At 43.7% G+C, this 12,363-nt stretch overlaps 1 protein-coding gene across 1 annotated transcript; it reads left to right on the top strand.

The window, feature by feature from the left end:
* Positions 1-5,928: 5,928 nt before the first annotated feature.
* On the top strand, positions 5,929-11,526 carry LOC311116017 (NGFI-A-binding protein 1-like; the record flags this gene model as incomplete). Its single annotated transcript, XM_084191145.1, has 4 exons — positions 5,929-6,771; positions 7,041-7,174; positions 8,993-9,044; positions 11,407-11,526. Coding segments are annotated over 4 exons (1,149 nt in total), but the record flags the coding sequence as incomplete, so codon positions are not given.
* Between the last annotated feature and the right edge of the window lie 837 nt (positions 11,527-12,363).

Raw genomic sequence — 12,363 nt, 5'->3', positions numbered from 1 at the left:
ATGTTCTACAAACAAAATTCCACTTTGACATTATGGGGTATTGTGTGTAGATCAGTGACAGAAAATGTAATACATTTTAAGGAGTGTGAATACTTTCTGAAATCACTGTATATGGTGGTATTCAAGCTGAGAATAACCAATAAATGCAAACAGATATTTTGATTAGCTAGGTAGCCAGCTAGCTAGCTAACGTTAGCTAATGTTAGGTTGCTTGTCCAAAGTCCAGCAGCTAGCCTTTCTAGCTAGGTAACACCAGTCAGCTGAAAGCTAGCTAGATGGATTTGTTTTGATTAGTCACTAAGATACAGGCATCCTTCCTAACTCAGTTGCCGGAGAGGAAGGAAACCACTCAGGGATTTCACCATGAGGCCAATGGTGACTTTAAAATAGTTACAGAGTTGAATGGCTGTGAAAGGAGAAAACTGAGGATGGATCAACAACATTATTATCACTCCACAATACTAACGTAATTGACAGAGTGAAAAGAAGGAAGCCTGTACATAATACAATTATTCCAAAACATGCATCCTGTTTGCAATAAGGCACTAAAGTAAAACTGCAAAAAATGTGGCAAAGAATTTAACTTTATGTTCTGAATACAAAGCGTTATGTTTGGGGCCAATCCAACACAACACCTCACTGAGTACAACGCTTCATATTTTCAAGTATGGTGATGGCTGCATCATGTTATGGGTATGCTTGTCATTGGCAAGGACTAGGGAGTTTTTTTTTAGGATAAAACGAAACAGAATAGATCTAAGCACAGGCTAAATCTTTGAGGAAAACCTGGTTCAGTCTGCTTTCCAACAGACACTGGGAGACACATTCACCTTTCAACAGGACAATAACCTAAAACACAAGGCCAAATATACACTGGAGTTGCTTTCCAAGACAACATTGAATGTTCCTGAGTGGCCTAGTTACAATTTTGACTTAAATCAGCTTGAAGATCTATGGCAAGACTTGTCTAGCAATGATCAACAACCAACTTGACAGAGCTTGAAGAATTAAAAAAATAATAAAGTGCAAATATTGTACAATCCAGGTATGCAAGGCTCTTAGAGACTTGCCCATAAAGACTCTGTAATCGCTGCTAAAGGTGATTTTAAAATGTATTGACTCAGGGCTGTGAATACTTATGTAAATGTGATATTTCTGTATTTCATTTTCAATACATTTGCAAAACTTTCTAAAAGCACATTTTCACTTTGTGATGATGGAGTATTGTGCGTATATTGGTGAGAGAAAAAAAAATCAATTTGATCAATTTTGAATCCAGGCTGTAACACAACAAAATGTGGAATAAGTCAAGGGGTATGAATACTTTCTGAAGCCACTGTATATACAAACATATGTCTCGGATAGAGTTGATTATAATTGCACATCGGGATTGGCTAAAGTGTGTGCGTGCGTGCGTGCGTGCGTGTGAAATTCTCAGTGCAAAACCCACACTTGTGTTCAGATGCAGTGCAGTCTAATCTAAAAGGGCCACTGTGATAGACAGCAACCTGTCACTCTTCTCACTGGCTCTGTTGGGTAGCTATAAGTTGAACTGGGGACAGGGAGTGGGGGAAGAATGCACACATACAACACACATACACACAGTGGTTGACTCCATGCTGAGAGAGAGAGAGAGAGAGAGAGAGAGACTACTAGAATCTGAAGTAAAATGTCTACTGTTTGCTGATGATCTGGTGCTTCTGTCACCAACCAAGGAGGGCCTACAGCAGCACCTAGATCTTCTGCACAGATTCTGTCAGACCTGGGCCCTGACAGTAAATCTCAGTAAGACAAAAGTAATGGTGTTCCAAAAAAGGTCCAGTTGCCAGGACCACAAATACAAATTCCATCTAGACACTGTTGCCCTAGAGCACACAAAAAACTATACATACCTCGGCCTAAACATCAGCGCCACAGGTAACTTCCACAAAGCTGTGAACGATCTGAGAGACAAGGCAAGAAGGGCCTTCTATACCATCAAAAGGAACATAAAATTCAACATACCAATTAGGATCTGGCTAAAAATACATGAATCAGTTATAGAACCCATTGCTCTTTATGGTTGTGAGGTCTGGGGTCCGCTCACCAACCAAGAATTCACAAAATGGGACAAACACCAAATTGAGACTCTGCATGCAGACTTCTGCAAAAATATCCACCGTGTACAACGTAAAACACCAAATAATGCATGCAGAGCAGAATTAGGCCAATACCCGCTAATTATCAAAATCCAGAAAAGAGCTGTTAAATTCTACAACCACCTAAAAGGAAGCGATTCCCAAACCTTCCATAACAAAGCCATCACCTACAGAGAGATGAACCTGGAGAAGAGTCCCCTAAGCAAGCTGGTCCAGGACAGCAACACAATTAGACCATTAGAGTACAAGAGCATAAACCTTCCAATAGTGAACAGTATCTTGATCTATAATCTATATAATAATCTATATACTGAACAGTATCTTGATCTATAATCTATATACTGAACAGTATCTTGATCTATAATCTATATAGTGAACAGTATCTTGATTTATATAGTGAACAGTATCTTGATCTATAATCTATATCATAATCTAATCTATATAGTGAACAGTATCTTGATCTATATAGTGAACAGTATCTTGATCTATATAGTGAACAGTATCTTGATCTATATAGTGAACAGTATCTTGATCTATATAGTGAACAGTATCTTGATCTATAATATATATAGTGAACAGTATCTTGATCTATATAGTGAACAGTATCTTGATCTATATAGTGAACAGTATCTTGATCTATATAGTGAACAGTATCTTGATCTATAATCTATATAGTGAACAGTATCTGTAAAGGATCTCAGGGGAGAGAGAGAGCATGTCACGACTTCCTCTGAAGCTGCCTCCTCTCCTTGTTCGGGCAGGCTTCGGCGTTCGTCGTCACCGGCCGTCTAGCCACTGCCGCTCCACATCTCATCATTCCATTTGTTTTGTCTTGTCAATTCCACACACCTGGTTCATATTCCCCTCATTAGTACGTGTTTAAGTGTTCCCTCTGCCCCCCTTGTCCTTGTGGGTGATTGTTCATTGTGAGGATTAGTAGCTCGGTTGAGCTCAGTATTTTGTATTGCCGGGGTATTTTCCCTGTGTGCATGCTTGTTCCAGTGCGCCTGTTTTGCGCACTGGACTGGTTACGCTGGATTACGGAATAAACTCTGTATACTGTGATTTACCCTCCTGTGCCTGACTCCTTCAAATCACGCATCACAGAGCAACTACGCGTGCTGCAGAGTATGTATGGTATGTGACTCTCCCTGGTCTCCAGGAGTGTGGCAGGCTAGGCTGTGTTCAGATCTACCTCTCTGTGACTGCATGCATATTCTGTATTCCTCTAATCTACAGTACTCTAATCTTATTCAAATCAAATCAAATTTTATTGGCCACATGCGCCGAATACAACAGGTGCAGACATTACAGTGAAATGCTTACTTACAGCCCTTAACCAACAGTGCATTTATTTTTAATAAAAAAGTAAAATAAAACAACAACAAATAAGTGTTGAGAAAAAAAGAGCAGAAGTAAAATAAAATAACAGTAGGGAGGCTATATATACATGGGGGTACCGGTGCAGAGTCAATGTGCGGGGGCACCGGCTAGTTGAGGTAGTTGAAGTAATATGTACATGTGGGTAGAGTTAAAGTGACTTTGCATAAATAATTAACAGAGTAGCAGCAGCGTAAAAAGATGGGGTCGGGGGGCAGTGCAAATAGTCCGGGTAGCCATGATTAGCTGTTCAGGAGTCTTATGGCTTGGGGGTAGAAGCTGTTGAGAAGTATTTTGGACCTAGACTTGGCACTCCGGTACCGCTTGCCGTGCGGTAGCAGAGAGAACAGTCTATGACTAGGGTGGCTGGAGTCTTTGACAATTTTGAGGGCCTTCCTCTGACACCGCCTGGTATAGAGGTCCTGGATGGCAGAAAGCTTGGCCCCAGTGATGTACTGGGCCGTACGCACTACCCTCTGTAGTGCCTTGCGGTCAGAGGCCAAGCAGTTGCCATACCAGGCGGTGATGCAACCAGTCAGGATGCTCTCGATGGTGCAGCTGTAGAATTTTTTGAGGATCTGAGGACCCATGCCAAATATTTTCAGTCTCCTGAGGTGGAATAGGCTTTGTCGTGCCCTCTTCACGACTGTCTTGGTGTGTTTGGACCATGATAGTTCGTTGGTGATGTGGACACCAAGGAACTTGAAGCTCTCAACCTGTTCCACTACAGCCCCGTCGATGAGAATGCATAGACATTAGAAGTATATATCTGGTATATTTTTGCTGTGTTTTTATATTCATAGATTATTTATTGTTCAGGTCTTTCAGGGCTGAACTTTACTTTGTATTTCTGGAGTTTGAATATGAAAATTATTTTGTGTGTGTATATATACATTTGGCTGGTTATAGTATTTCAGAGTGGTTCACAAAGTGTGAAGACTATCCCTTCTCAGACTTGACATACAGTTGAAGTCGGAAGATTACATACACCTTAGCCAAATACATTTAAACTCAGTTTTTCACAATTCCTGACATTTAATCCTAGTAAAAATTCCCTATTTTAGGTCAGTTAGGATCACCACTTTATTTTGAGAATGTGAAATGTCAGAATAATAGTAGAGAGAATGATTTCGGGTAGACTTCCACAAGCTTCCCACAATAAGTTGGGTGAATTTTGGCCCATTCCTCCTGACAGAGCTGGTGTAACTGAGTCAGGTTTATAGGCCTCCTTGCTCGCAAACACTTTTTCAGTTCTGCCCACACATTTTCTATAGGATTGAGGTCAGGGCTTTGTGATGGCCACTCCAATACCTTGACTTTGTTGTCCTTAAGCCATTTTGCCACAACTTTGGAAGTATGCTTGTGGTCATTGTCCATTTGGAAGACCCATTTGCGACCAAGCTTTAACTTCCTGACTGATGTCTTGGGATGTTGCTTCAATATATCCACACAGTTCTATTTTTGTTTCTTGAAACCAGAGGACATTTCTCCAGAAAGTACGATCTTTGTCCCCATGTGCAGTTGCAAACCGTAGTCTGGCTTTTTTAATGGCGGTTTTGGAGCAGTGGCTTCTTCCTTGCTGAGTGGACTTTCAGGTTATGTCGATATAGGACTCGTTATACTGTGGATATAGATACTTTTGTACCTGTTTCCTCCAGTATCTTCACAAGGTCCTTTGCTGTTGTTCTGGGATTGATTTGCACTTTTCGCACCAAAGTACGTTCATCTCTAGGAGACAGAATGCGTCTCCTTCGCGTATGACGTCTGCGTGGTCCCATGGTGTTTATACTTGCGTACTATTGTTTGTACAGACGAACGTGGTACCTTCAGGCGCTTGGACATTGCTCCCAGGGATTAACCAGACTTGTGGAGGTCTACAAATGTTTTTCTGAGGTCTTGGCTGATTTTCTTTTGATTTGCCCATGATGTCAAGCAAAGAGGCACTGAGTTTGAAGGTAGGCCTTGAAATACATTCACAGGTACACCTCCAATTGACTCAAATGATGTCAATTAGCCTATCAGAAGCTTCTAAAGCCATAACATCATTTTCTGGAATTGTCCAAGCTGTTTAAAGGCACAGTCAACTTAGTGTATGTAAACTTCTGACCCACTGGAATTGTGATACAGTGAATTATAAGTGAAATAATCTGTCTGTAAACAATTGTTGGAAAAATTACGTAGATGTCCTAACTGACTTGCCAAAACTATAGTTTGTTAACAAGAAATGTGTGGAGTGGTTGAAAAATGAGTTTTAATGACTCCAACCTAAGTGTATGTAAACTTCCGACTTCAACTATACCATGTTATGTCATAGTTTTTATGACGGTTAGAGTATATGACATTACTGTGCGTGTTCTCTCAGGTATGTGGGCTGCATTGAAACTAAGTTGTGAGTGTGTTTCTGTCAGGTATGGCGGCGGTGTTGCCCAGGACCCTTGGGGAGCTACAGCTCTATAGGATCCTCCAGAGGGCCAACCTGCTGTCCTACTACGAGGCCTTCATCCAGCAGGGCGGAGACGACGTCCAGCAGCTGTGCGAGGCGGCCGAGGAGGAGTTCCTGGAGATCATGTCCCTGGTGGGCATGGCCAGCAAGCCCCTCCACGTTAGGAGGCTCCAGAAGGGCCTGCGAGACTGGGTCACCAACCCGGCCCTGTTCAACCAGCGCCTGGCCCCTCTCCCTGTCTGCAGCATCCCCGTCTACAAGCTGGAAGGTAGCGGTAATTCTAATGCTAGCGCCCATGTCAAAGTACCCAAGCTGCTGGTGGCGGTGTGCGGTGGGGAGCCCAGGAGGGGTGAGGCAGTGTCGTCAGGGGTGGGGGGCGATGGAGGAGGGGGTTCGGCCTCTGGGTCTCCACTGCAGACTGGCAGCGAGCCTCGCTTCTGTGCCTCATTGTCCTATCACGGCGGGGGAGGGGGACTGGAGAGCGAACACAGCCTGTCCCCTGCAGAGTTGACCATGGGTCTTGGTTCTCCCTTGCCATCGTCCCCCCGCGGCGAGGAGGTACTAGACGCCGCAGCGTTGAGATCGGTGGCGGAGTGCGTGGAGCGGCTGGCCCAGGCGCTGCCCCGGAGCGACCCGTCTGAGGTGAAGGAGGGGCTGAGGGGCAACAAGAAGCTGTCCAAGATGATCTGCCACATCCTGGACATGGAGGAGGAGGACCCGAGGAGGGCAGAAGAGATACGCAAGTACAGCGCCATCTATGGACGCTTTGACTCCAAGAGGAAGGACGGCAAGCACCTCACGCTGCATGAGGTAAAGGGGGAAAGAGAGTGTGTGTGTTTGTGTTTGTGGCATCAGTGTGCAAAAAGTATAAGATTTTCAGATATTTGGGAACTTGATTGTTGTTATTCAGCTTTCAAGAAATTGAGAACCTGCTTCATAACTCGTTATAACAATAACCCTCCACCTCCGCTCTCTTCCTCTCTTCCCCCTCTCTTTCCCTCTCCTCCCCCCTCTACCTCTTCTCCTTCTTCCATCTCTTTTTCTCCTCTCCTCTCCTCCTCCCCCCTCTCTGTCGTTAGCTGACAGTGAATGAGGCAGCAGCTCAGTTGTGTATAAAGGAGGTGTCCCTGCTGACCAGGAGAGAGGAGCTGTTTAGCCTGGCTAGACAGGTCTCTCGGGAGGTCACCTACAAATACACCTACAGGACCAGCAAGTGAGAACACACTCGCATGCACACACACTGAAAGCAGTTAGTTTGAAGTTGGCTTCAAGGGAAAGGAAGGAACGAAGGGTAAGGGGTACCTAATCAGCTGCAAAACTGAATGCGTTCAACCCAAATGTGTCTTCCACATTTAACCCAACCCCTCTGAATCAGAGAGGTGCGGGGTGCTGCCTTAATTGATGTCCACGTCATGGGCGCCGGGGAGCAGTTGTTGTTGGGGGTTAACTGCCTTGCTCTTTGTTTATTTTTTTCTTTATTGTCTATTTTCTACTTTTTTCTTTTAGTTATTTTTCTTTTTCTTGCTCAAGTGCAGAACGGCAGATTTTTCCACCTTGCCGGCATTGTGTCATTGGTGTTGCACCATAAATTAAAGGGAAATTAATCAGCATTCGACAATATTTTACAGGAGTTTTCATATGTGCCTTTTTTCCTTTAGGGATTATAGATCCTTTAGGCATTATATATCCTTTAGGGATTATAGATCCTTTAGGCATTATAGATCCTTTAGGCATTATAGATCCTTTAGGCATTATAGATCCTTTAGGGATTATAGATCCTTTAGGCATTATAGATCCTTTAGGCATTATAGATCCTTTAGGGATTATAGATCCTTTAGGCATTATAGATCCTTTAGGCATTATAGATCCTTTAGGCATTATAGATCCTTTAGGCATTATAGATCCTTTAGGGATTATAGATCCTTTAGGCATTATAGATCCTTTAGGCATTATAGATCCTTTAGGCATTATAGATCCTTTAGGCATTATATATCCTTTAGGGATTATAGATCCTTTAGGCATTATAGATCCTTTAGGCATTATAGATCCTTTAGGGTTTATAGATCCTTTAGGGATTATAGATCCTTTAGGCATTATAGATCCTTTAGGCATTATAGATCCTTTAGGCATTATAGATCCTTTAGGCATTATAGATCCTTTAGGGATTATAGATCCTTTAGGCATTATAGATCCTTTAGGCATTATAGATCCTTTAGGCATTATAGATCCTTTAGGCATTATAGATCCTTTAGGCATTATAGATCCTTTAGGGATTATAGATCCTTTAGGGATTATAGATCCTTTAGGCATTATAGATCCTTTAGGCATTATAGATCCTTTAGGCATTATAGATCCTTTAGGGATTATAGATCCTTTAGGCATTATAGATCCTTTAGGGTTTATAGATCCTTTAGGCATTATAGATCCTTTAGGCATTATAGATCCTTTAGGCATTATAGATCCTTTAGGCATTATAGATCCTTTAGGCATTTGTCATGGATTCTGCCGAGGCTGCCCCTCCTCCTTGCTCGGGCAGGCTTCGGCGTTCGTCGTCACCGGAATACTAGCTACTGCCGATCTATGTTCTACCTGTTGTTGTCTGATTGTCTCACACCTCTTTCCCATTATGTGATTACTCCTTCCCTATTTAACCCGGTGGCTCCCATTTTGTGTTTTGTGCGTGTTTGTTTTTTCGTTTCGTGTGTCGTTTGGTGAGCGGGTTTGTTCCTCCCTGTGTGGAGGTATTTTGTATTGGTTTCTTTACTTATTCAGTAAAGTACGTTTTCATTGAGTTCTGTGTCCTGCGCCTGACTTCGATCCACCGCATTACACTGACACTCGTGACAGCATTATAGATCCTTTAGGGATTATAGATCCTTTAGGGATTATAGATCAATATACTGTTATCCTGTTCACTATTAGAAGGGTTATGCTCCTTAAAATGTTCTCTCTCTCTCTCTCTCTCTCTCTCTCTCTCTCTCTCTCTCTCTCTCTCTCTCTCTCTCTCTCTCTCTCTCTCTCTCTCTCGTAGGTCTCGATGTGGTGACAGAGATGAGCCTTCTCCCAAGAGGATCAAAACAGAGGTGAGCTCATCTCTTTCCTTTCTGATGAGCACAGCGTTTGGCTATATATATAATATAAAGGTCATTCCTACATCACATTGTGTGTTATTATATTAGAAAGGGTTAATCCCTTACCAATCTGATTCCCCCAGACAGACAGTGCATGGTTCTGGCTGGGTGTGTTCAGCACCTATTGTTTACATAGGTGCCTGTCAGCCGGCTTGGCTGTGTGGGCGGGGCTCGAAGGAGAGGGGGCGTGTCCCTCAGGAATACTGGGTGTCATAATGTAGGGGAAAGTTCAAAGTTCATCGGAATAAAAACTTCCTCTGTGGAATCAGGTCACCTCCTCCGCCCTTTAAGTCACGCCCTAAGAACCCACATTGAGCGACTGACACACCTCCTTTCATCCTCTCCTTGTCTTTTGAAGTGCGTCAGACACGGCGTAGTATGGGCTTTGTCTGTCAGTGTGCCAGTGCCTCTATATTTCCATTCTTCATAGTGCATTGCAGCTGTTGATTTAAAGAGTTTCCCCAGAAACGCCTCTGAATTGTTCTGAGCTGTTGAGTAAAGAGTGGCTATGTGTAGTGAACTGTGTGAGATTGTGGCAGCTGTCCAGTCATCTCTCTCCAGTGGTACGTTTGATGGTGGTCCAAACCTCTGATGTGAGTGATCTTACTCTACGCCTCCACAGGACAGGGGTGGGCCAGGAGTGGGCCAGGGGTGGGACAGGGGTGGGCCGGGGTGGGGCCCAGCTAGCTGGTAGACACACTCCCCCATCTCCTTCCATCTGTTTCTCAATCCTTTGGGGCAGTCACATTGCAGACCTTCATATACAGAGTTATTTGTTTGAATGAATTAATGAATGTGTTGGAGTGGATTATTTTCATAGAAAATATATTTTCTGGAACTTATTGGAAGCTACTGAAGATACTTACAGATGTAGGATCTTAATTTGAGCCAGTTTGTTACACACATATTCCTAAAACAACGCTATTTCAACAACTTTTGGAGTTGTAGGAAATATCCTTCTAACAGAAGTGCCAACCTACACTCTGTTTTTCAAAGAGTTTCAGTTTGTGGCACTTTTCTCTTGCTATGGGCGAATTGTTCTCACGACCTGGTGGTTTTCTTTTGACTGTACACGAACGACTGTGTGTCCTTCTTGAGATGAAGTTAACATATTTACCACCACAAAGGACTTAACGACAGAGTTCTAAAACGAATCCCCACCCACCTGCCTTTCCCCTGCTGTTTCAGTCCTCCCCCTACCACACACACACAGACACACACTACTGCCAACCTCCCATTAAGTGCCAGCCACACGCCCATGTGGACAACAGAAAAGCCCAAATGAGCTTAGTCGCGCCTACCCATAGTCCTGAGTTTCACATGACATCAACATGTGGGTGCGCTTGGAATCACCCACACCCATACACTTGTACAGTTGAGGTGTCTGCATGCATACACAAGCACATACAGTCATATACTCTTTGTCTCTGTGTCTCTCTGTCTCTCTGTATGTCTGTCTCTCTGTATGTCTGTCTCTCTGTCTGTCTGTCTCTCTGTCTCTCTCTCTGTCTCTGTCTCTCTCTGTCTCTGTCTCTCTCTCTGTCTCTGTCTCTCTCTCTGTCTCTGTCTCTCTCTCTGTCTCTGTCTTTGTCTCTCTCTGTCTCTCTCTGTCTCTCGGTCTCTCTATCTCTCTGTCTCTCTTTGTCTCTCTCTCTGTCTGTCTCTGTCTCTCTTTCTCTCTCTCTCTCTCTGTCTGTCTCTGTCCCTCTCTCTCTCTCTCTGTCTCTCTCTCTCTCTCTCTCTCTCTCTCTCTCTCTCTCTCTCTCTCTCTCTCTCTCTCTCACATATATATACACACACACACAGTCTGACTCGACACCTTCTGTGGGTTCTGTAAAGGAGTGATACATCATAAGGTATAGTGGTAGGGTTAGCTCAGACATGTGTTAACCTTCCTCCTCCACTAACCCCAGTACAGCAGGAAGGATCCACCTTCATGCTAGGTTTTAGGACCTCATATTGAAGCTTATTGAGATCCTAACTGATGTATAGAACAATTTTTAAATTATCTACTTTGGTTTAGATACAAGAATGAGGAAATCTCAAAGACAATACATTAATTCAACTTGGTGAAAATCCGTTTTTTGGACCTGACTTGCTTATCACTTTTTCCATGTGGTTTCTTCCTTCACAGACTCCATGAAATGATAAAATATTTGGTCAAATGATAAATGTTGTGTGGTTTCCTAGAAACAAGGGTGGCTCAACTTACCCCACTCTCCTCTAGAGTAGAAAAGAGGATGAGAATCAGAATTGGACCGTGGTCTCAATGTGACGTTCCTCGCTGACTCTCTCTGTCTCTTTATTGTGTCAGGAAGGCTTCTTCGACCTCCAGGAAGACCTGCAGGCCATCCACATGAGAAGGGAGGCCCTGAGAGAGCAGCTGGCCACAGCCAAGTCTAAAGGGGAGGAGACCACGGGGCGCAACGTCCAGGTGACTACACTACCACTCACTGACTGACTGGCTGTCTGACGGACTGACGGCTGACTGGCAAGCTGGCTGACTGGCTGGCTGGCTGACTGGCTTGCGGACTGACTGACTGACTGACTGGCTTGCTGGCTGGCTGGCTGGCTGGCTGGCTGACTGGCTGTGTGTCTGACATACAGTCTGACGGTGGGTGCATGGGCTGGGTATTACAAATGAGAAGAAATTAAGTGAGGAAGTGAAGATTCACCTGCATATAATCAGCAAAGTTATTTAGTTTTATAATACAGTTTGTTTCCTCTCACCAGTTAGAAGGATAACTCCTCATCTCATCTGGTTTTTAGTTGAGGAAAAAACGGAATAATGAAAGCAGTCACTCGTCCTTCCTCCACATCTGTTAAGACATCATCACCATGCTTAAAGCGATACTTCACTCGTCCATGCCTTCCTCCACATCTGTTAAGACATCATCACCATGCTTAAAGCGATACTTCACTCGTCCATGCCTTCCTCCACATCTGTTAAGACATCATCACCATGCTTAAAGCGATACTTCACTCGTCCATGCCTTCCTCCACATCTGTTAAGACATCATCACCATGCTTAAAGCGATACTTCACTCGTCCATGCCTTCCTCCAGATCTGTTAAGACATCATCACCATGCTTAAAGCGATACTTCGGGATTTTGGCAGTGAAGCCCTTTTTATCTACTTCCCCAGTCAGATGAACTCGTAGATACCATTTTTATGTGTGCAGTTTGAAGGAAGTTGCTAACTAGTGCTAGCGCAATTGCTAAATAGCCTTAGTGCAGTGACTGGAAGTCTATGGGTATCTGCTTCCAGTCA

Source organism: Coregonus lavaretus, assembly GCF_964263955.1.
Source record: "Coregonus lavaretus genome assembly, contig: HAP1_SCAFFOLD_8924, whole genome shotgun sequence".
In the NCBI taxonomy this organism is placed as follows: Eukaryota; Metazoa; Chordata; class Actinopteri; order Salmoniformes; family Salmonidae; genus Coregonus; species Coregonus lavaretus.
Note: the sequence above shows the minus strand (reverse complement) of the source record. Positions and strands in the feature narration are given on the sequence as shown.